Source organism: Macrosteles quadrilineatus, unplaced genomic scaffold, assembly GCF_028750875.1.
Source record: "Macrosteles quadrilineatus isolate MER2022 unplaced genomic scaffold, UCM_ALF_1.0 Scaffold_9__3_contigs__length_116548681, whole genome shotgun sequence".
In the NCBI taxonomy this organism is placed as follows: Eukaryota; Metazoa; Arthropoda; class Insecta; order Hemiptera; family Cicadellidae; genus Macrosteles; species Macrosteles quadrilineatus.
Genome location: NW_026542602.1, coordinates 98330751 through 98356071, shown reverse-complemented (window position 1 = coordinate 98356071; position 25321 = coordinate 98330751). Strand labels below are relative to the sequence as shown.

Here is a 25321-nt window from a genome sequence, read left to right as displayed (position 1 = left end):
ACTTACTTGCATAGGTTTGCTTAGCGTCACCAACCAATAAATCACTAATTGCCTCAGCCTGATTGCTCAGAGCAGTTTTGAGGTTAAAATTATCTTCATTGAGAGACTTAATTTCTTGATTCATTTGTTCATGATTTCTTGAAAGTTCGAGAATTTGATCACTTAATTTCTTGACATGTTCAGATAGAGAAGAATTAATATCAGCAGTAGATTCACGAGTGTTCATTGTGTTGAGAAGAGGTCGACAGCCGTCACATAACCACACAGCTTTACCATTGAGATCACAGAAGTGTTGAAACTCTTCATCATTAATATCCACACAATTAACGTGAAACCACGAATGACAAATTCCACTGCAGCCGATCGATTTAGAATTTTTAGAAACAATTTTATTACAAGACCCACATTTAGCCTGTTTGCCAGTCGGCGCCATCTTGGAAAAAATGATTTAATCAGAGTGTGCTGATTGCTTGTTCACAACCAAATGCATGGGGCTTTCAATCTATAGTGTTATATAGTCAATGCTTAAACCCAGCACGGAAGGGTGCTTGCTGTATTCGACTATCAACAACAATAGTATTATTTGTATTTCGTTCTCGTCTACCAGTTAAAATTTGTCTGTCGACCTCCTCCTATTGGCCGTCCTGGTCAACGTCTTATAGTCTCCATTATGTCGAAAGTTTTTTGGTTATGTTTTGATTTTGTGCAAAATTTTAGTATAACCAGCTGTTTCAAATATTAGTGTCAATTTGAAAGTATTCATCTGTTCAAATGTAAACAAACATTTTCTCCCTAAGAATAACATGGAAACTTTGAAGGCCACTGGGGCAGAGCCCTTATGGAATTCCAAAGTTTTTTTTGTTTGATGGCAAAACTATATGCCTTTACCTTTCTTAATATATTACTTTACCCTTTACCTTTTTTTATATGTGTTTTACCTTTCTAACGGCACCTTGGACATGGTGATCGGTAGCACCACCACTCCAAAACAATTATGACAAAAATATGCCTAGCGTATTAAATATATAGATTATAAACCGAAAGCTAGTTATCCTTTAAATCAGGCCTATTACTAGAATCTAACAAATTTTTCTCTTCACATAGAAAACTATTGATTTGTTTAGCAACATTTAACTACCAAATACCAATGCAGTTCTACACAGTTCTAAAGAGCAAGTAAAACGTCTTTCAAACAGTAATAATATTTTTTTATTTTCACCTATTTACATGTCAAAACCGTTGTCATGGCCATACTGATCTCCGTCCCAAAATTCCAGTTGATTTTTTTCTGTCACTGGATCTTTGTTGTTGAACATAAATTTGAGATGCGTTTTGATGATTTCAAAGATCTTCCTGTAAGTGCCGGTGGAGTTGATTTCAACTATTTTTACACCTCGTAGTCTTCTGTATACTTCAACCAACCTGGAAAATAGGAGAAAAGTTGTTGAAACACCATATAGTAATAGTAGTTTACGACAATCATGTAAAGATAACAGGTAGAAATTCAAGGTACGGTACTGGCTTTGGCAAATGCCTTGAAACTTCTATGAGTGTTGTAAAGGCTAATTACCCGAGTTGTTTACCTACTTTACCTAGGATCGTTTTTCTAGAACTAGCTGACATTTTCCAAATCTTTCAATAAGCCTTCTGCAACTGTTGGTTAGGCCCATTTTGTTCACCGCGGCTGCAGGCGACTGCTGCACCAATTTGTTACCTGTTCATAGTTCAGAAAGTTTTATGGCAGATTAAAATGTTTTATATATTTATGTAGGTAAATAAATGTAAAACAATTCGTAATTCTTATATTTTTGAAAAGAAAAACGAATCCCACAAAGAACTTCTTGACTTAACTTTGTCGATAAATCGTTCTGTATTAATGTCCGTAACATAACATGAAGTCATTTTAAACGGTGAGAGCTTTAGCTAGTTACAGGACAAAACAACTACAGTTAAGTACAATGCGCACAGCCAATGACTAGACCTTGTGTAGTGAGTGACACTGGTGACATGGGTTGGCAGCAATGCGAGAGCAATGTCGGGCTCCCGCGTTGGGTTCAACAAACCCATATAACACAATCCATATACGAACCGCTCGCCGCCTGCGGTTTCTAAGTGCAAGCGGGTGAATTTACAAACCTCCGCAGCTAGCTGCAACTTCTGAGACCGCTCCTATTTGAATAAAAGCACCCATTGCAATGGTAATTAACAAAACCGCTGCGGGCGACCGCTGGGGGGCAGCCCCGGTGAATAAAAGGGGTCTTAGAAAATCGTTAAGTTCACCTCACGGTTTTAAGAAAAGAGTGTGTGAGTTTTTGTTAGAAGTCGTCAGATCAACAATTGAATTTGTCGCTAACAGCTTAGGTTGGCATACAAAGCATTACAATTTTACTTCTTCTCTCAATCCTTGACCTTATTGGTCCATTACTTTACCACACTAGTGCTATAAAGTAGGTAAACAATGTGGTAAAGTGAATCTCTTCCATTGAAAAGGTTAGTTTATAAAACATCATAAATTATTGGATGGTTTTTAGTGGAAGTATATCTCCAATACACGGAAAAAACAAAAATCGGAGAAACAATTTGGAACATGAAAACAGAGCCTTTTCACTGTATAGGCCTAAAGGAACAACAGACAAAATTGGCAGATTCTTGAGAAAGTACAAAATTAAAACTATTTATAAACCCCACACAAAATTAAGCAGTTGCTCCATCCAGTAAGAGATAAATTACAAATGCACACGTCAGGCATATATTACGTGCAATTTAGCTGTGGATAATGTTACGTCGCAAAAACTGGAAAATTAATCAGGACTAGAATAACAGGTCTACCAAAAATTGTAAAGTATAAAATTCAGCAACAGCGGAACATTGGTTTATTACAAGACGTGCAATTGATTTTAAAATATCAACATTTTAGCCTCCAGTTATATTTATAACAAAAGAAAGATTCTGGAAGGCATAGAAATTAGAAAACACACAGACAATTTCAACAAAGACCAAGGATTTGATCTAAGTAACACTTGGATGCCAACTTTAAACAAAATCAAAGTCAAGTGTGTTTAAGAAAGTTCTGGAAGCATCAAGACACGAGGTTCACAGCGGTCATTGAATGGCGGGGAAAACACACACAGTGTAAACATGTCTGCCCTCCTACACATTAGTGGGACGTCTAACCCCCACCCCTCCATATATAACCTGGAACCTCTCCCTGTAAGCTCCACTTGATTTGTCATCTGTTTCGCACTGAGAATGGCAGATCGCATCCTAACAGGTAACAAGACTTGGGTAAAGTACCTATGTTAACTTTCAATGGCAGTCAGTGGAATGGAAATACACCCAAGCTCGCACAAGAAAAAAAGAATCAAGAATCCAAGCAAACCTGTTGCTATCCTACAAAAATCTGATAACAAAGCACACCTCAAAACTTGATACAGTAGAGTCCCGCAAACTCGGCACTCGATAACCCGGCAGTCTGGATAACTCGGCCATCACCTGGCTCAGAAAATTAGTGATTTTTTGAGTCCGAGTTAAACATGGGCTCAAGTCAAAGCATTTACAACTCTTACCAAGGATTTGTTGTACTATATCTGATGACTTAATACCTACTTGTGAAATAAATGTAAATAAATAAGTCAGCTAAAAGGAATAAAAATTGTATTGTTCTTATTTTTAACCCTAGTTCCCGATAACCTGGCATTTCACAAACTCGGCACCCTTCGAGTCCACATTACGCTGAGTTTGCAGGACTCTACTGTATTATGCAAATGACAGCAGTCATTTTAACACTCCACTGCAGAACAAAAGTACGAGGGAAATAATGGGAACGCTACCATAGCTGGATGCCTAATGAGTGTAAGAACGCTCTGATGCTATTATGGCGGGAATAGCCTAGTACCAAGGTGCACCGAGACCAAATGTCTGTTACTTTTGTATGGCCCTTGTAGTTAAGGCGGAATAATAGTGTTGGCGAATAAAATAATCATGCCACTAAGAACACCTAGGGGGTTTACTATATTGCCGAAATCGTACTTAAGGGAGATTGGTAAGTATACAATACTGAAAGTCAATGGTGTTAGACAACAATTTTTCAAAAATGAAAGTAGAACTAGATCAAGTGTAAGTCAACTACCATTAAACTTCATATATACTTGACTTGGATGTGGTGGTAACTCCCAAAGATACTTACTTAGGCTTGAAAGGGTTTGGAGGTTTATTAGATCCTCGGAGTGAAGGGATGTTGAGAAAAAAAGCCACATCAGGCTTGACGAGATCCTCAGGATACTCGTATACGGGATGACCTTCTGGCGGCAAATTCATCAACGAGAATCTCTGGGCTATCGAGAATGCTGCTTGGTCCAGCCAATACCTGTAGCATAAGAGTTAGTTCAACAACAGCACTACAAGTGTAAAACCTAATGATTTAATTCACTAGGCCTACATATTGTGATAATGTTACAGCAACGTTCAAATAGCATGGTACGATTTAATGTTTAACTTGTTGTTGTTGGTGGTGGGTTTATATTATTTATACTACGCACCCATATTTTGTAGACGTACCCATCTTCAAGTTTCGGGTTCCTTTCAACCTAGAGAAGGGGTAGATTACGATCCTGTACGCCATAAAACTCTTTAACTGGATCAGAAAATCTAAGAATAAGGGTTTTTCTAATTGTTCATTAAAAATTACTAGCAGAATTCTTTTTTTGTTGTTGCCCCAAAATCCTATCAAAAGTTGCAGGCCGAAAATGAAGAAATTACCTAATAAAAAAGCTATTATGAGTGAGAATTTTTCAATGAATAGGCTAGCAACAAAATGAAAACCACGACACAACAGTGCTTCTAGTGGGAGACATCAAAGTACAGTCGAGTTCCGCTATTTTGAATATTATAAACTAAAGTTTGGAAATATTTTTCTAAGATGTTAAGCAGCATTCCTAAGGGGCGTGAGGCATAGTAGTAAGGATCAAATTGTGAAAATTCGCTCTGTGGGATCGACGTGGATTGCATTTCCGGTGAGGTAACTCGGTGTGGTGTGGTTTTATTATCAACAAATGGCCACACTTCGGATTAAACAGGTAGAATATTTGGGCATATGCAGCCCAATTTTTGCTTTCTTAGCTGTTTTAGGCGGTTTTTCTTAAAGTGTTATGGTAGTGTTGTATAACTTCAGGGATGTGCTATGTTGAAACCATGTAGTACGAGTAGTGGTGTTTCACGACAATGAAACTTTGAAGTTCCTTGAATTGTAGGCCTATGCTGCAGAGCGGTCACTGTATGGTGCAAGCTACAAAGAATACAAAGATCATGACTCAACTTGTAGAGTAATTGCCTAAAATTGCAATAAAATTATACTAACAACAGAACTGCACAGTTCTCAAACACTCTGCCGTTGTCTGAGGTGGACTAAATACAAAAGAGAGACTAACTTATGAAGCGTGTCTCGTGTGAACAGTCCACGCCTTACGACATGTGGTATTCCCATCTTGACCACAGGGCGAGGCTCAAGTAAGCGTGATGAAGAGCGAAAATTCTCGTCCTGTGGGAAGCACTGCTTTAGTATGATGCTAACATGAAATTGAAAACATCTGCAGCCACGGCGGAAACAATAAAGTAGGCCTATTCTTTTGTCACGGCAAAATAGTGGTTGTGAAGACATCGTTATATTATCGTCTCTGACAATCCTGACAAAACCATGAACATATCACCTGCAATCGTGGCAAAATTACCAATTGCGCATCTTCAGAGGCTTTCTGCACTCACAAAAAGAAAGACCACGGCAAAATTGTAAAAATCTTCTGAGGTTACAACGGAATTGTGATCACCTTCTGTGGTCATAGCGAAATTAAAAACCTCTTTTCCAATATTGACAAAATCGTAAACATCTCCTGCGATAACAATAATCAATCATTACAGAAATCTGTTTTATCGGATTATCGTTAATTAAAATAGGGTTGGATGCCTGCTAGTTTGAATTTTCGGGACTCTACTGAAGTACAGTATCAAAATAAATTATAATCTACCTATCTTAAAACTTTGAGCATAAAGTTTTCAACTAACCCTGTAGTGACGACAGGCTCCCGCACCCATGTTTCTCTCACGTGATGTGCTCCCACATACATGCATAGAGAGAAGTATGCTTTGCGTAGCATTCCCTTTTCGCGGTCGAACAACCGACGCAAAGGCAACATGGAACGTGGGGGGTTACCCAGATAAGTTGCTCGAAGATAATTGGCCAACTCCTTGCCCAATATGATTCGGCCTAAAAACAAAATTTCTTTGATTAGAACTAGGCTTGCTACTCCTAACTAGTTCTTCTATTGCTAGTGACAGCCCGAGTTTAAGAAAAGAGTTGGATTTATTAAAAGTCCAATGATAGGAAAACTAGACCAAAAGGCTAGCTCTCAGTTACCATTGGGCTTTTAAAAAATGGCCCTGGAAACAGCAATGTAACAACAGTTCTAAGTCAGTACTGTAATAATGCTACAAAAGGTGTCTTACTCCATTTTATAATCATCCTTCATTCATATTTGAGTTAAAATACACATTTAGGTTACGTCCCATCCCTCTCAGTATTTAAAATTACTGTACCTATGTTGCAATGGAAATCAATTTCACCAAGTCATCATCATTCTCAATAAGAGACGCCGGAGACAGTCTCCAATAACAATTATTTATTTCTTCTAGGCTTTTTGTGACAATAGGCCTAGGTTGATACTACTTACCGGTAATCCAAACAGTGACAATTGCTTGATATAGTGAGAAAAGAACCTGTAACTCGCACTGATTTGTTACCACATTTAACAAATTAGTCAGAGTAATGCAATTTTTAGTTCAAACAACAATTGTAGGGTAAGTTACTTACTATCCCTGTGGGTCCCCTCAACAGCAATGAAGGGATGTCTAAGGTCAATTGGTGGGTCATCATGAGGGTCATAAGAAGGTTGACTCAAGAGTTCTTGATAGGTTGATACAACAGCTCTTATACCCGGCAACTTCTGATACTACAACCCAAAATTTGGTTTAAAAGCAAAACTGTATTCACTTGACAATTATTCGGCTTAACTCCAAATTAGATTAAAAATTATATAAGTTATCTTTGATCAATAACAGTTACCATGCCTGTGGAATTTTTTAAAAAAGGTACGGTAACATAAGTTACTGTTAACACAAATTATTTTTTAGGGCAAGCAGTTAAGGTATAAGCTGGGAATCAAACCCCTTCTTCTCACACCATAAGTTAGTAGGGATGAGCATCGATAGTCAATGTTTTCAAAACATCAATATTTTTCTATTGATGTTCGATGTTTTTAACATCGATGGTAGGTTACCAATGTTTTTGGCCAAGTATTGGGATATTGATGTTTTCCATTACTGGAGAGTACAAAAAGCAGACGAAAAACTGAAAAAACATAAATATTTTCGGTACATCAGTGTTACCATTGATGGTGAACATCGATGGTTGACCTATGGATGCTCATCCCTTAACCATAGTCTGAAACGCTATTTTAAGCACTGGGCTAACAAAAAATTGTAATAGCTAACTAGGCTAAACGACAACTATTTTGGATTATACCTTTAACTGTAAATATATTTCAGTAATAAATGTGTATCCTATGGCAAAATGTCATGGTCATTAATAGCTAACATTTAAAAGACTAACCCCAAAACCTCTTTGGACATTCTATAAGTAACACGATTACTAGGGGTTTACTTTGTAAGTACAAAGATTTAAAAAGGAATTCCTTTGAAACTGGCATTTGTATGCGGTATTAAAATAATTAACGTAAGAATGAACTTTGAGCTAGTTTGTTTAATAAATAAGCTAGGTAAACACTAAACAGAAACAGAACACGACCATAACCTAACATCAATATCATCCACTCCACTACATAAACATAAACATAAACAAACAATGCACAAGTACAAGAACAAGAATAGAAACAGCTGTCTGCATACCTAGCAGTGTTGACTTGTTAGTAGTTTTAAAAACTGAAAGTTGTGCATTGATTATGTATGTATAGTAAAACCATCGATTAATCATTGTAAACTCTTTTTTAAATCATGGCTATTCTGTTAAAACAAACCAACAATTAATATATTTTTTTAAATGTGTTTATAAACTACTTTCCTAAAATTAATACACTTAAATTACCTCTTCCCCATTGAAAATGCTAAGTATATCTTGTGCACTGTGCCAAACACCATAGCCTCCCATACTACTGAGAGTAGAGTTCTCTGGTGCTACAAAAAAGGAAATAATAAGAATAGTTAGTGAAACAAACAAGGCAATTAGTTGATAAAGACATTTATTTTCAAAAAGGGAGTTTGAAAAATAAAGACAATCCTTGGTTATGTGATTGATATAAAATATAGAACCTAAATCTGGATTTAGATTACTATACTAAAATCATATATTTATAACTATCCAAATTCAATGTCAAAGGGTTAGGTTAGTAAAATAATTTTTCCCTTACTTGCATATTTGCGTGTTACCTCATCTTAATTACCGATACCGGTACTACGTTTCTAAATTTTGAAATGTATGGGATTCTATTCATAATCACAAATAATACATTTTCCAAAAATTTCCATAAAACACTTTGCATTTTCAGAGTCAGTCAATAAAGGCTTTTGGTCAATATAGAAAAATGAAACTTGCCATATCACAATCAACACCGTGTAAGAACCAGAACGAACTGTAACACATCCTATACCAACACATAATAAATAAGTTAGGTACTATAAATCTATAGCTGATGAAAAGTCACTGTCACATATTAAATAAACATGGGGATGGGCAGCAGGGACAAAAAGCTTCCATGCTGAGTGTCAAACCTAAACTAAACTGATTTTCTCATTGAAAAATGGTGACCTTGCCATTTGAATAAATAAATAATTAAATAAACTAAGTGTTCCCTCAATTAGGGAGCATTTGAGAATAACTGAACATTAAGATGATATCAAACATGAAATATATAAAAGATTTGGTACAAATATAATTGTATAAAACAAGATTTTTTAACAAAACAAACAGCAAATGTTTAGTTAACTAACGAGGTGTGACTATAATAGTTACTGAAATAAAAGTTAAATCCCCCAAAGGAAATATTGTAAACACCTTACTACTTACGGCCCTCCGTTTCTTCCCCCATCTCGGCCATCTCTTCTCCGTTGAGCCACAATACTAAACTTGATGTGATCCATATTCCAGTAAAACTAGTTTTTATAATCATTATGTTAATTTAATTTTTAAAATTAGACAAAATTTTTGAGTAATTGCCATAATGTACACTACAAATTCATTTTAAATAACAGAAAACTGAAATACAGGGAATTTTAAACATCCCTGCTTGATCACTGGCAGTTAAAAAGACACCGAAACAATAACTGCGCTTATCACACATTTTCATCTGTGAATTGTAGTGATAGCATCTTATCAATAAAACTAATTGTGATTTACCTACCTTCAAATCTTACAACAGTGGTTGAATGTTTTTACTACTATGAGTTTTGTGTCAGGAAACCTGTACAGTATGTTGAGTTGAAATATGCTGTTCAAAAGGCAGTACCATACCAATAAGGAGATGACCATTTAATTCCAAAACTCAATTAAAGATAAAAAAGCTCAACATACCTGCCAAGCAGTTAATATATTTTTGGACCATGATTCACTTTGTATGAACTATTACGAACATTAAGTTTTATTTGAATCCCCTCACGCATTTTCTATGTATATTTGTGTCTCCATTTTACCTTAATTTAATCAGCTCATTTGGGTAAATTTAGTCCATAGTTGTGCCAAAAATATATGTCAGCTAAAGAACTAGGGTATACAAGCATACTCAGCATTCTTCTTAAAAAAAAAAAACATTACTACATTCATGGTAGCACAGATTTAAAGCTATATGTAGTAACTATTGGGGATTGGCCACACAGTCATAAAGACATGAGAATTCTAGATGGTTTACCAAATGCAAAATCCAGTTGTTTAAAAAATATATAATTCAAAATTGAAAATTATATTTATTTCCAGGGATGAGGAGTGTACCTATAAATAGATAAGTCTTAACTTTGTCAACACTCTCCTTCTCACATATACCTCAAGGCTTAGCTACTGGTACCAACATTAGTAAATATAAAATATAGATATTTTATTATATTCTGTTACTGGTATGGTTTATTTACTGTACCAGTGTGTGTTTTCCGTATGTCATGTAATTTTATGACAGTAATTGGTTGATCATTATGGTTCTAGAACTTTAAAAATCTAAACATGACAGGTCCTAGACTGGATAAATTATAGATAGTTATTTTTTATTATAAACAACATTTCTATAAACTTACTATGTAGGTAAGGCTTTTGAGTTTTGGTTTCTGGCACTGAGTAATCAAGAATATTGTCTCTAGAGCATAATACATATATTATATAGCAAAAAAGTTAGGGGTGAAAGTAAGAACAAGCATAACAAACTAGAGTGTAGTTTATTCAGCAAGTGTGATCTCAAATGAAACTGGTGTTTTTCTGGGCCCCTGGTTCAGTAGGAACATGTCCACTTTGTCTGACAGATGTTTTGCTGACTCTGGAAATCTGACTACATAAACCTTGGCCCCTGTTACTCTCTTATACACCAGCAGCTGCCTGTTGAAATAATTTAATTGTTACGTACATATATTATTATAAGACTTACCTGTTCAGTATTTTTTTACTAAATTAAATAGTTGAACTTGTAAAGATTTGGACAAGTTAATAAGGATCCAAGGGTTGGATCTGTAGTATAAGCCATAGTTATGGTTCACTTGGTGCTGCAGTCAGCACCTTTTGCCTTGACTGAAATCGCACGAAAGTTGATTAGGGAGCCTAAAATCAAGTTATTTTCTTTGCCTGATAAAAATAAAACAATACTTATATAATATTTTATGTTTACCTACAAACTTTAACCTGCAAACTCGCCGAGGTCTTGGGTGCAATTAAGGCCAAGACTAAGCCAGAGCAGACTGATACGGTTGTACGGTCGATTAGACGAACCCGGGACTGGGACGTTCTCTTTGAACTGGGTAAGTCGAAATACAAAGCAGCCTTTACTGCCGAACTGAAGGCAGCTTAAGTTTAGGGTTATGTTTACACAAACTCAAATAGTAAATAAATGTATGCATTTCATTGAATTGAAAAATAAATAACAGCAATTAAATTATACAGCTGATCAAAATGTAAACAATTATGTTCTTCATAAGGATAACATGGGAACTTTCAAAGACACTGGGGCAAAGCCCAAGGGACTTTAAAAAAAATGTAGGGCCAGTTTGCAAATCTACGCGACACGCTCTTTCCAATGAGACGTCAATGGATAAAATCGGTTAAGAAATGGTGGAGGAGTTCAACCGACAAAGTTTCATGTAGCATATTAATTATATAGATACTGACTAAAAAGATCAGCTGTTTCATTAGCCAGGACTTATTCAACCCTTCCCAGACAAAGAAAATTCAGTCTAAAGCCGGGTTTTCCTAGGCGCGTAGTCGGCGAGCGGAGAGAGGAACGCGGAGAGCGGACTCCACTTGTCTTAGGCAATTTAATGTTACTGTTTTCCTAGAAGCGGAGCGGAATGCCATGTTAATTTCAATTCCGCTCTCCGCGTTCCTCTCTCCGCTCGCCGATTCCGCTCCTAGGAAAACCCAGCTTTAGACCTAAAATTGTAATTATTTTAACAGTATGACAACTTGATTGTATAAATTGATCCATTACTTCATAAAAAGCTTTAAGCACTTCCGGTAGAAAGGTTGAAATTGTATTATGGGACACCCTGAAACTGGACACTGGAGGTGTTTTAAACAAGTAACAAGAAATCTCAAGGTTATTTCCAATTTTGTTCGGCATGTTATTACCATCCTCATTTTTGTGTCTTCTTTTTGAATAAAAGGAGTTACCAAGGTTGGCAGCTAATCAAACTTATTTACCTACATTCTCATAATATTGTGGTATGATTTGGAGTCCTCAACAGCTAGTTCTCTAATAAGTGTTCCTGAGGCACCCAGCCTGTCTCTTCTCTTAATACACTCCCTCACCCCAAGAGCGTTTCTTCTTGTTACAGATATTTTCTATGAAATCAAGATAAGTTACACATGAAAATTAAATGCCGTAATTCAACCCGGCTTACCAACAGAAGACATTTCACATAAACTACAATTTTCCTTCCTGTTCAAAGGCAGGAATGACATCGACTAGCTGAATCGCTGCTACTAGGTAGCTGCTACTGACATTCGTTGTGACAGCTTACTAGCGGCTACTTCACTAGCCGCAACTAAATAGCAGCTAGTAAGTAGCCTAGTGTGACGCAGGCCCAGGCTTAAGAGCTTACCTCTGTTCCCTCAAATAAGTTTTTGTTGGACTTCTGCCAATTCTTGGCGGAGGAGAGTTGAATATTGCGAATGTTACGTTTGGCCTCAGTAAATCATCTGGGAACTCATATACATCTGTGTTGGGACTGGGTAACTTCACTGCTTTGTCCCATAGTTTGGCCATGATGTAGCTTGCATGTTCTATCCAGTAGCTGAAAACAAAAAAGATATTTTAGTGTCATACATATGGCAAATTTAAGCAAAAATGGTTACCTAATAAATATTGAGATAGTTGTTTTTTAAATACAGTAGAACCTTGATAACAAGACCCTCGATAACAAGTCACTCTTGATAACAAGGGTCATTTTCAAATCCCCTTAAACCTATTTTACCCCTAATCACATGTTATTGCAAACCTCAATAAGAAGTCAACCTTGATAACAAGTCTTATTTTTAGGGATGGACGGGATTGAATTTTTAGTTCGGGACGGGACGGGACGGGATTTTTATTTCCTTCCCGATTTTCGGGACGGGACGGGACGGGATTTTTTTCTGTGCATAAAAAGAAAGTACTGTATTGCAGTTACCAAAAAAGACATACGAAATGAATTTTTACCATTTGTGGCACTGATCTATAAAAGCCAAAAAAAGGGTAACAATTTACAGGTACCTATAGAAACTTGTGACTCGCGGGTCACGGGGTGATCGTCTGTATGACTCACGGTCACGGCGCGATCGTCGTCATGACTCGCGGTCACGGCGCGATCGTCGTTATGACTCCGCGGTCACGGGGTTATCGTCGGTATGACTCCACGGTCACGGCGCGATCGTCGTCATGACTCGCGGTCACGGCGCGATCGTCGGTATGACTCGCGGTCACGGCGCGATCGTCAGCATGACTCGCGGTCACGGCGCGATCGTCGTCATGACTCGCGGTCACGGCGCGATCGTCGTCATGACTCGCGGTCACGGCGCGATCGTCGTCATGACTCGCGGTCACGGCGCAATCGTCGGTATGACTCGCGGTCACGGCGCGATCGTCGTCATGACTCCGCGGTCACGGGGTTATCGTCGGTATGACTCGTAGTCACGGCATGATCGTCGGTATGACTCGCGATCACGGCTCGATCGTCGGCATGATCGTCAGTATGACTCCGCGGTCACGGCGCGATCGTCGGTAGGACTCCGCGGTCACGGCGCGATCGTCGGTAGGACTTCGCGGTCACGACGCGATCGTCGGTAGGACTCTGCGGTCACTGCGCGATCGTCGGTATGACTCGCGGTCACGGCGCGATCGTCGGTAGGACTCCGCGGTCACGACGCGATCGTCGGTATGACTCGCGGTCACGGCGTGATCGTCGGTATGACTCGTGGTCACAGCGCGATCATCGGTAAAACTTCGCGGTCACGGCGCGATCGTCATTAAGACTCCGCGGTCACGGCGTAATCATCGAAATGACTTCGTCTCCTGCGTTCGCGGACCTATCGCTCGCAATAACGGCGTTATCGGCACTCGCGAAGCGGTAAAATCGCCGACGATCGGACCAAATCCCGTCCCGAAAATTTCCCGTGTCAAATGTAATCCCGTCCCGATAATCGGGAATATTTTTTTCCCGAAAAATTCCCGAAATTTCGGGACCCGTCCATCCCTACTTATTTTATAATCTTTATGAGAGTCTTGTTATCAAGGTGTTACTGTATATATAAACATACCACATATATATACATACCAAATATATATAGGCATACCAGTAAGCCTTTCTAACGTGCCCCATTCACTCCCTGTACCCGTTACACCTTCCCCTACCTACCTATGAATTCCACTTGCCTCCCCAACCCCATTCTGCCACTGGCGTCACCGCCAAACTCTCAGTGTCGTCTGGTATCCCTCCTGAAATTTTCCCCGAACGAATCCAAAAGTTCCCTTCCGGGATCCTTTACCTAACCTTTTCCTGATACCTTTCTACCACCGGCGTCGCCTCCAAACCCGTTGTCCGATATCCCACCCGAAAATTTCCCCAACTAAACCTCTTCCGGGATCCAATACCTAGTACCTCTTAGATACCTTTCCACCCCCGACGTCGTCTCTAACATGTCTGTGTCGCCAAGAAAAGGTCCCGATATCCAAAAACACGTTCCCTGTCCTTTACAAGTCTTACCGTACTTACCAATACCACTTCCAGCCCCGACGTCGCGGTTCAAGCCGCTGCGTCGCACCCCTTCATCATTCAACCTTCCCGATGCCAGAACCCATCACCCCTAACCCATAAAGTCACTTAACTACCACGGAGTCACTGATCCCAGGGTGGAATCGTGCAAAAAACTCCTCCGAACCTTTACGACACCCTCCTGTACCAACCTGAAACTTTCCCGAACTTAACACCCATCCACAAACCCAACGCCCTAAAAAACTCTCCAAACCACCCGCCACAGAGCCCAGCGTCCCCTACAAGGACAGGTCCAGACAGGCTGGGTTGAGGAGAAGAGGCGACGACGCCACCTAGCCTCAAAACCAGTAAGTTTTACCACAGTCCCTTTGCAACGATGCACATTCTGAGCATGACCCAGTCCTGCTAGAGCAATCCAAGCACGATCCCTGTCCTGCCAGAGCAATCCAAGCACGACGGGATTTGAATCTGAGACCTTAAGACCGATGTACTGTGTTCTACGTACTGCAATATAAGCTGTCTACCATCTCTCACCTCAGGACTTAAGTGGCCTTTGAATCCTGATATTTGAGTCCATATCTAAATCTACTTTTGTAAGCAGAATTAATCAAAACTCAAAATATATAGTTAGATTTTATAATACGAGTAGTTGTATAATATAGGGAGATATTAATTGAACGGTGTTTTTGCCCTCTGGGGACTTTGAAACGAAAAAAGTAAATCAGTTCTGGGCCCAGGTCTTACCATGAGACATAAGGTAATAGAATACAGTATTCCTAATGTGGTAAATTTATTATTTGATAAATACAAAATAAATAATCAAAAAATAAAACTAATTCCACTGTACGCAGTTTGTGGAGCGAGCTGGTCTAGTGGTTAGAGCGGGACTTTGGTTCCAGAGACCCAGAGCTAAAATCCCGACAAATCACCAATGGATTTTATCTATGTGATAATGCAGCAACCCCTAGGTCTAGCCTGAAGTAATGTGAAAAACAATTCCGGGCTAGCGTCCTAGGAAAAAAAAAACTGTACGCAGTTTGGAAAATATAGATACCTTCGTAACAACAGTTAAAACTTGCAAATACCCATCAATATTTGTTTTAGCTGATTTGAACAGAACTCTCCCCAAAGAAAATTCAGTCTAAGACCTAAAATTGTGATTATTTTAACAGTACGACAACTTGATTGTAAAATCATTAAACCTGTTATTGAAAAAAATACTTACTTCTCTACGATCACAGGTTTATGGTAGAGTGATATCAAGATTTTATTTGCAATGGCATATTTGCTGAGTGCGAAGTAAGCCTTCTTAGCCCCAGATTCCTTAGGAATAGGACCAAGTAAAATCCTTGGTTGATTTACTAAATATAAACCCTTCAACCTGTGAGCCAGAGTTTGGGCCACTTTTCTTCTTGCTAAAAAAGATATTCAATTATAATGTTGAATCTTAAATGACATTTATTTTATAAGTATTATATAGTTTATTTTTGTATTTTAGGATAAATATCCTATCTATAGTGATCCGGTACTAGGACGTTGATGTAGACTTTGCCGTAAAAAAGATATTTTGCTTACTATCTGGGTTTACTCCGTCCACTACGTAAAATGCTTCTAGAGGTTTGTTCTTATAAGCTTCATGTTTTTCATGGGCTTGGACCTCAGAATGGTTGAATCTCTTGAGAACTTCAATTATTTCTGCGTCCTCTTGATACTAATAGAACAATACAAGTACAATAAGATAAGCATAACAAATGTTCATAGGATTTGGGATTAGGTTCATAACATTTTTTCATAGGTTATACCTTTACAAAAGAAGAATATTTTGTATTTTTTCTTACCTATATTTAGTTTGCTATATCCCCTTCCCCTTAAATTGATTTAGTGATTTATTATTTTAGGATTAATTATAGATATTATTATTGATAGGATTAATATTTTGACGAACAGCTAGTTACAAAATTAATTGTGAATTTGTAATTAGAATGAATTGAACTACACAATTTACTTATCCAAAGATTTGAGATCTTTAAATGGATCAACAAATAAATTGAAAAGGTAAAGAAGGATAGAAATATAATTTGGTCTCATGTATTCAACAAGTAAACCCATATCAATAATTTTGAGTGTAGTAAGCAAACATAGAAGCATGATACAGGTATTTGAAATAAGCAGTCTTCTGATAAAATATGACCAATCATTAATTGTATATCTGTTTTTGCAATTTCCAAAAAGTAATTTTTTTAGTCAACAGAAATCGAGAAAGGCACAAACAAACCTCCACCACTAACAATCAAAAATAAGAAGATATTATCTTTTGTTTAGAAGAATAAATTAATTTTAAGGTACTTGAACTTACCATTGGCTGTGTCAAGAAAGCTTTAATACTCTTAAGGCTGTAAAAAATTCCCTTTTCCTCGAGATCTTCTCTGCTTTTTCCTAAAATGTTATATCAGTTAAAGATAACAAATATAAATAAAGCCTTCATAAACAATGAGTAGTATAAAATTAATTTTTTTAACATTCACTTTGGAATGTTCCTTAACTATCTTTAATTAATCTTAAATTAGATTTGGTTAGCCGTTAGCGTAATTCTCTAGAGTGTAACAGTTATTTGCCTTCTTCCTTTAAACACTAATTCAAAACTATAAACATACCATGGTCTTTGATTTTTAACCATTTAAAATTATTTATATTTAAAAAAAAAAAACCTTTAAATTACCTTTAAATTCTTCACTTGCTGACAAACTTTCATCTTCTTCCTCAGATTCGTCTTGCAAGACACCCAACCTTTCCTCTCCATATTTTTCTTCTCCGCTTAATTTATCTGTGTCTTCTTCACTTTCCTCTTCCTCAGGTGTTGTGTCTTCTTCTTCTTCCTCATCTTCCTCAATATGTGACTCTTTTTTCTTTTCTTCATCAGAATAAACATATTCTGAAGACTCTTCTGATTCCTCTTCAACTACTTTCTTCTTATCTGCTTTGTTTTTGAGATTATCTTTGTTTTTGGCACTCTCTTTGTTTTTTCCAGGGTTTACCTTCCCTTTCCTAAGTATTCTTTTTGAGGAAATGGAAGCAACAACAATAGCAACTGTTAACAAAAACAACAAAGTAGATGGCCTCATGGCCATTATCATAATCGTTTTACATGGCCTGCAAGTTCAATAATGACTGTAGTAATGTGGCTGTAATCTAATCTAATCTTGGTGTGTTTTCACAGATATAAATATTGTATACTGTACTACAAACTACAACCAGAACACTTTTTTGGTTTTGGGATTAACTGCCTGTAAGTTGTAAGCACATTTTCAATGTTATGATTGTTTGAAATAAAATTCATAGCTGGGTAAGTGAGTGTTCATTTTGCCCCTCTGTTTTATGCATTTAGCAACATCAGTCTATATGTCACTTTTATTAGTATTTGAAGAAGATAAGGATGCAACTGAAGTATATTTAATTCTAATAGATAAAAAATCCAACCATATTGAATCTTCTACACCATCCTCTAGAGCCTGTGCCCATTATTGTATCCTAGCCAACAATTAACTAAAACAAGCAGCTAACCTTTTTTTAAGTGGTTGCTGCAATATCAACTCTGTTAATCATCCAGCCTGATTAGTAACTGTAAGTAAATGTTTTTGTTAAATTAACATTTGCTATGAACAATATATAAAATAACTTAAATTACTGTAACATGGCTATATGAAGGTAAACACCTCTTAAAGAGTGGGATATACAATGGATGTCCTTTCGATATCCACGATACCCTTTATGTGGCACTCAAATAGTATGTCCTGGGAACGCCATGTGCTGTGTGGGTAATAGTACCCTTCCTTTTTAGCGAATTCCCCATATAATAAGCTAGGCTTTTCATTAATACTATAATGTCACCAAAATGGTCCTTGCAAAGAATCAACCAGTCTCAGTCTAAATAATTATACAGACATAGTCATTCACTACATCCACATCAAATTTGCCAAAGTATACACAAGTATCCTTACAAATTGACCATCATTTGAGCCCAAAATATCCATGAACCATGAAGAGATCCATGAACCATGAAGAGTGACAAAATGGAACCTATACAAACATTTATATCCAAGTTGACTCAATAAAAATTCCTGAAAGCTTAACCTGACATAGTATGTGCAATCCGAGTCAAGCTTAGAGCTGCTACGCTTGGGCTTATTGTTGACAGTATTTTTAATAAAAATTTTGTCAATTAGGACGTTGTGTGCAAGGTATGAAGGACAGAATCCCCAGCAACACAGAGTGTCAAACTACAATTCGCTAGTGGTATTAAGTTAAACCAATGGCAATTAATTGTTGAAATGACTGTACAAAATAACAATAGTGGCAGTGGTTGGGGAAGAGTTATTCTGCACATGCACATCCTGCTCCACTCTAATTGGCACAACGAGTATTCGTTGTCTTTTAACATGTATAAAGGGTTTGTTGTGTCACTGATTTGCTTATTAACCATATCTATCTAATATCCATGAGAAGTGTGAAGGAAGTAATGAGTTGTATAATTTGATAAGTATATTTTAGTATCTGACATTCTTGGCTTTCCACCTTGGGTGCATAAATATGTCCAGCATCTGGCTTTGCATTACTGCTAGGATTGTGTCGTAGTAGTAAATCTCCTTGATCTCTCTCAGTCGAGGCTTCCTCAAGCGCTTGAAGGCCCTTAGTCTCCTGAATAGAACAGATTTGGTTAAAGTACTGAAAACTGCCCAAAAAACTACACGAAAATTTAAATGCAGTAATATATTTAAGGTAATGGTAGTGAATGAAGTCACAGATCATGTGGGAAGTGTATAATTAACTAAGATACTCACTTACTGAATAAAACCTAAAATTACTATAGTAGCCAAGTAACTGAAAATTTAACATAAAGATGTTAACAGTTTGTTCTATAACCGTAGTTAAATTTTGTAGTTCTGGTAGAAGGATTGGTAGAAGAAGATATAGGCGATAAAAAATTTGCAGCAATTTTTCAAGTAACTTGGGATTTTGAGGAAAGAGTTTACATTTTGCTTGAAAAGAATCGAGCTATGATTCGCCACAGCTTGAACATGGTTACTTTCAGTCTACAACCAAGTTTACTAGAGCTGTAGTTACAAAATAATTAGTTTTTTTATTGAACACCAATATCAATCACTAAGTATTTGTGTGAACACCACCCTCTAGTAAGTCTAATAACACTTGAAATACCATGAAGTACAGTAGTCATTCACAAAATTATTGGGTCTGGCGATGATTGGAGTGTCCAATCAAAATCGGTCACCACTTACCATCTTTTATAATATATATTTTCCGTCTTATCAATCAACAGCATAAGTGTAAATGTATAGGTATTTGAAGTGTTATTTGACATATTTTTATTTACTTTCTGGAAATAAAGTAAGGTATTGGGAAAGGAATTAAAATTTAGGAATTGGAAAATGTAATCTGTGGTTTAACCCACTCATCTTACTTCCTCTGAAGGCTGTCTTGGTTTTGTAAACTCAGTTTACTTTTTTTTTAGAAACGGTTGTCTTAAAAATATAGTTCAGTTACTTACTTCCTCTTAATATGATTTGGAAATAACATTTAATCATCCTTTCGACTTCCATTGGAAATTGGGAAGGGAAACAGCGTTCACTGGACCAATAAACTTATTCTAGAAATTGAAAGCAGATTTTACTCAACCTCTCAACTTACTTTCTCTGGAAGTCGTCAGGGAAGGGTATTGTCTCTTGAGGCTCTAGTTCGCTGGAGGGAACGTTGAGAAGGAAGCTTACATCAGGTTTGAGCAAGTCTGATGGCCAAGTATACACAGAATCTCCCTTCTCGGGAAGATCATCTAGTTCGTACTCCTTGGCAATAGCGAACGTGGTCTGGTCGGCCCAGTACCTGTTACACCATGTTTGTCAATGATCCAACTAGTAATTTTCAAAGAGGTTGGTGGCTTCAATCTTGAATTAGCCTGTCTGCACGGACCTCATATCTGTGAGTAGGATGATGAAGCCATGCTAGGATCGAGTGAGCTGGTACAGTGCAGAATATACAGTAATTAATTAAAGTGATAGCGCCAGGACCAAAACCCACTACATTTCTCTGCTTTGGTTTTACAATGAGTTGTCCTAGTTTTAATTTGTTAAAAAAGTCAGCATATTTGACAGAAATCAGTAATTTACATCAACCCAATCTGTCGGTGGCTTACTTAAACTTTACCAATTTCGATGAAAAAGTGACAACTTTAACATGAGGATTCAGTGTCTATATCTATCTATCAATAGTCAAAAATTTTTACATTCACAATATATACTATTATAATTTAACTATTCTCTAGATCTTGTTGATGAGGTCTTGTAATATTAGGTCCTCAAAAAATCAAACAGTAATCAATTTCTCTAAACATTGATTGATACACATTTCGTGTGTATTTTAGGCTGAGTGTGAATACAGAAATGAAGGATAGATTGGAATAGTCTTACTACACTGAATAGCACTGAATAAGATCTGCTGTTTTCTTGGACAGGACCATTCTTTAAAAGCCCAATGTTCAAGATGGCCCCAGTTTTGAACCATCAAAAAACTACTGACTTTTCTATAGATCGAACTGTCAATACTGATTACCAAGCAAGCATTGTAACCTCTTAAGTTTGTATATAACATTTTATCATAAAGAACGATTCAGCTTTCAACTGATTAGAAGATTAGTAAAACACTCACCCTGAACATATAACTGGTTTGTCATAATATGAAGATCGTGCTTCATGGGCAGCAGCGTAGACTGCCAGTCCGAAGTACGCTCTTCTCATTCGGGGGTTGAACTCGAATGTGTAGAGATACTCTCTGAGGCACCTTGGAGGCACTGAGATGTAGTAACCGTTCAAGATGTCAGCTAGTTGTTTGGCTAAGAGCTTCCTTGCTGAAAAATTTAAAGTGTACTCAAATCGGTTGTATCCAAAATATTGTCGTACATCCAAAATATTGAAGTATGACTTATAATACATGTTGTAAGATGTTTATAAAATTTTAAATTCAGATAGAATCTGATTTACCTTGTGTGGAATTATTTTTCCCTCAATTGCCATTACTTTTTGTTATTTTACCATCAAAGTGCGTAAAAAAATCATTATTAAGACATATAGCTGCTGGGTGATACCTCATAGTCCTAAAACTTTTGAGCCTCACCCCTTTCACAAAAGGATTCCTATGTCATGCTTGGTAAATACAATTTCTTCGTCAATTTCCCCCTTTTCTTAAAAGTAAATATTGTTAATTTAGAATTGATTTCTTAGTGAATAATTTGGGAGCTTAACATATAACAGGGTGCGGTGAGGTAAAATAATTGATGAAGATTGTGAGCCTTATCAGAAGTGAAGGATTTTAGTAGCCATGAAGCAAAGGGCCAGAAGAGTAGGCTATATGCACGATGAAACATTTTCAAAAGTGGCAATACCTAAAGTTTATGTACAATAATATAGCCATAGGAATTTAAATTCAAGGAAGAGTTCCTTCTCATAACGCAAATGAGTCGAAAGTATAAGAACTCACAAATCAACTTCCAAATGTAGTCATAACAGGCCATCCGACATCTGTCTGTATCCAAGAGAATATCGATTGTGAGAGAGAAGCTTTGGAAGCTAGTCAAAGCAAAGGTACAGTTTATTAAGCTTTAAGCTTACCATTGGGCATCACCAAACTACTGCTTTGCACATCTTTTTGATAACATGCTTTGCTTTAATCATTTAAATTAAATCATCTATTGAATTTGATTTAGAGTGGCAAAGTGGATTTTATCGAGGAGATTTATACAAACAAACTGGACTCCTAGTATTGGTAAACTAAAATTGCTGAAGGGAAGGGCATTATTCCTTGGCATATTCTTAAGGTTGCCGTGTGGTGGGGTATATTAAAAATTAGTCTAGACTCTTTCGCTGCTCAATCGAAATTAATATACCTACAAAACCGTCGCTGAACAACAATAGAGGAATCAATGTTTTTGAGAAACTCTTTCACAAAACAGCCAATGCTTTGCCAGCTCACCACTAAACCATTGGTACCGTACTAAAGTTTCCACAAGTGTGCTTTGAAACCTCATTGACCTCAACAATCTCCACCAACTCACTCAACACTCGCAGGGGCAAACATTGATCTTCTTGCTTCACCTTAAGTTCCTATAGTTGTTTTTTTTTTAACATAGATGGAAAGTATACTTACGTGGCCTGTAGTTGGACTCAATGACTATGAAGGGTCTTCTCATTCTATCAGTACCAGTGTTCTGAATGTTGGCTGAAAGACTTACACATTCTTCTTTGTAGGTCTTCAGGAGATCACTCACATTGTGGGTACCTCTGCTCTGAACAGATCAAATCGTAAATGAACCTCATTTTTGTAAAATACAGTAGTGTATCTTGAAATGATATGTGTTAAAGAGTAATAATATGTAGTATTCTTGTGTAACTAGACCAAGGTGATTGCTTCAAGCCATTCCTTGATAAAAAAATAGGTATAGAATTGAGGTCTAACTGGAACTATTTTCCTTTTCCTCATCATCATCATCTCTCAGATTTCCTTGCCTTCATAGATAGTATTATAATGAAATAAAACAACATGAAAAAACCATTAAACAAAATGAAATAATTACCCATTTTCTCTCTAAGACTCCAGCTTAACACTACCTAGTTTAAAAATTTCTTTACTAAAATTAAAGTTTTGTTCAACTAAAACCACATAATCTTCTATTGTAACAATTAACAAACTATAAATCGCTGAAGAATTTAAGAAAACTCTTGTGGTCTTTCACATTTATGGTTGATTATTATATTTTCCCAAAATGAGGGTAAACACAATGTGATCGTGGTTATATTGGGCATTTTTTATGTTGTATTTTATTAAGTGTTTTCTGTAATGTATTACATTTAAACTTTACCTTACTAATTCTTCACCTAACATGTCTAATATTTCTTGTTCACTGTGAAATATACCCATCCGCTTTGTATTCCTGTTCATGGGATGGTCCACTAAAACAGAAACACGTATTGCTGTAGTAAATAATAGTTCGGTCTTTACAGATAGGACAAAGAATTATAACACAACTTTGAAATCATGCCAGATGGAAAAAGTTGTATGTAAACTCGCACTAAAGTATTTCTTATTAATGTTTCTTTTAGCTAACAATCCTTTTTCAGCCGTGTTTACTTCACTTTAATGTAACTTCACTTAATAACAGAACACATGAAAGCCCATATTTTACTAATCTTATTTTGAGCTAATCATAGTACTTGGCATTTTACATAAATCCACCAGAATGAATGTTTGATATAAAACCTAAGCAAGCACTCAAAGTATAAACAAAAATTTAAAAAGATGATAAAGGAATGATATGATAGCTCTCCCTGTTACTGTCTGAAAATGAATTAGTCTTCAGCAAGATTAAGGTAATTATCAGGTACAGTTTTGAGTCATCAAAACATCTATTGTCTTTTTTTAGTCCAAACCAGCAACCTTTAGTTTACCAAGAAAATCCCATAAAACCAGCTACCGTACTCAAAATCCTTAGTCTTAATTTTCAAAATTTTTAGAGTGAGTCAATTTTTAGATGCAATAAATTAATAAAATGTATAGATTTTTTCTCAAACATGAGTGTAAATGGATAGACGGATATACAAATACAATGCTGACACCAGAGCACAAGTTAAATGTAAATACGATTATAAGTAAAAATTTTAACTTTAGGTTTTGAGGCTAAATTTCATTTGTAGGTAGTAGAAAAATACCCAAATTTGTTGAATATCACTTTCAAAACTTACGTGTTGCAGAGAAGTCTTCAGAAACATTTACATTACACATTACACCAATACTTGAGCATATAAATTTAATAATGGTTACGTAAACATATATTTTCATAGACATCTTCATTTGTATAGTACCGTACGATTGTTTCCAAATAAACTTGCTAGTACCGGTATACTTAATGTGTTTTGATATCTGGTCGATCATCATAATAATTAGATTAAAAGATAGTGAGGGTGTGTCAGTAACTTTTGGTTGTGTTGGTTTAGAAAAAAAATTGTTCATTTGGTGAATTGTCCAGAAAACTCATAAATTTCATAACCTCGTAGAATTAAAATAAAACATGTAACATACAACATACCTAAAATAAGATTGTTATAAATGTTAATGGAAAGAGGACTATTCTTAGTAATGAGCTGTTATTGTAAAGTTTACTATAAATTCCCCATTTAGTTTGTCGTTGTTAATGTTGGTGTACAATTACAATTAGGATGTATCACCCCGATCTGTCAATTGGTCAGTAAGTAATTGAATTTCAAAACTGGCTATAACATTGAAATGTAATGTCTTTTCCATGGTTGTGTAGAGTATCAATAGTCAAAGATTTCCAACCAAAATATGCATAGCTCATAAGATTTAAATGAAGCAAAAAGTTAGTATGCACCTTCTAAACTCAAACAAATTGAATTCACCATGTTAAAGCAATTGTGATGAGTAACGAATGCAAATTAAAGAGGATGACATTATGTGCCATAAGAGGACACAAGTAGAATTGAAATATAGATAAGTACTTATTTCCTTGTACCAAACAATGATTAAATTGTTGATAATCGTTCTTTAATGGTTGGCCTCTTGAAAAGTAATGCATTGTTCAATTGTTTTATTGTGTTTTGCTGTGTATTTTGAGGATTAGTAAATCATACTATAACACGTGAATGTTAGTGTTCAACATTTAGTATAGTTTAACATTTCCTCATAATATGAGGAAACCATTTCCTAACAAAAGGTTTAGGATAAGAAGTTAAGACAAGAG

General features: G+C 36.4%; 3 protein-coding genes across 5 annotated transcripts; all 3 read right to left on the bottom strand.

Moving 5' to 3' along the window:
• Positions 1 to 1186: 1186 nt before the first annotated feature.
• On the bottom strand, positions 1187 to 9356 carry LOC129004007 (UMP-CMP kinase 2, mitochondrial-like). 2 transcript variants are annotated; one of them, XM_054432376.1, is made up of 6 exons: positions 9131 to 9356; positions 8153 to 8241; positions 6863 to 7001; positions 6058 to 6259; positions 4187 to 4366; positions 1187 to 1422 (listed from the first exon to the last, which is right to left on the bottom strand). In XM_054432376.1, the coding sequence occupies exons 1-6, from the start codon at positions 9231 to 9233 to the stop codon at positions 1224 to 1226; spliced, it is 912 nt and encodes a 303-aa protein (XP_054288351.1). In that variant the 5' UTR covers positions 9234 to 9356; the 3' UTR covers positions 1187 to 1223. The 2 variants fall into 2 exon arrangements, with proteins under 2 accessions (XP_054288351.1, XP_054288352.1); XM_054432377.1 differs by having other exon boundaries at positions 9119 to 9190.
• A 1126-nt stretch (positions 9357 to 10482) lies between these two features.
• Positions 10483 to 17705, bottom strand: LOC129004222 (uncharacterized). The gene is made up of 6 exons (XM_054432709.1): positions 17222 to 17705; positions 16859 to 16938; positions 16078 to 16213; positions 15728 to 15917; positions 12355 to 12546; positions 10483 to 10639 (listed from the first exon to the last, which is right to left on the bottom strand). Exons 1-6 carry the CDS (start codon positions 17634 to 17636, stop codon positions 10483 to 10485), a joined length of 1170 nt encoding a protein of 389 aa, XP_054288684.1. The 5' UTR covers positions 17637 to 17705.
• Positions 17706 to 19023: 1318 nt separating this feature from the next.
• Positions 19024 to 23510, bottom strand: LOC129004484 (UMP-CMP kinase 2, mitochondrial-like). Of its 2 annotated transcripts, none has more exons than XM_054433086.1 (5): positions 23426 to 23510; positions 22714 to 22852; positions 21220 to 21418; positions 20206 to 20397; positions 19024 to 19197 (listed from the first exon to the last, which is right to left on the bottom strand). In XM_054433086.1, the coding sequence occupies exons 2-5, from the start codon at positions 22754 to 22756 to the stop codon at positions 19047 to 19049; spliced, it is 585 nt and encodes a 194-aa protein (XP_054289061.1). In that variant the 5' UTR covers positions 22757 to 22852; positions 23426 to 23510; the 3' UTR covers positions 19024 to 19046. The 2 variants fall into 2 exon arrangements, with proteins under 2 accessions (XP_054289061.1, XP_054289060.1); XM_054433085.1 differs by having other exon boundaries at positions 22714 to 22847.
• Between the last annotated feature and the right edge of the window lie 1811 nt (positions 23511 to 25321).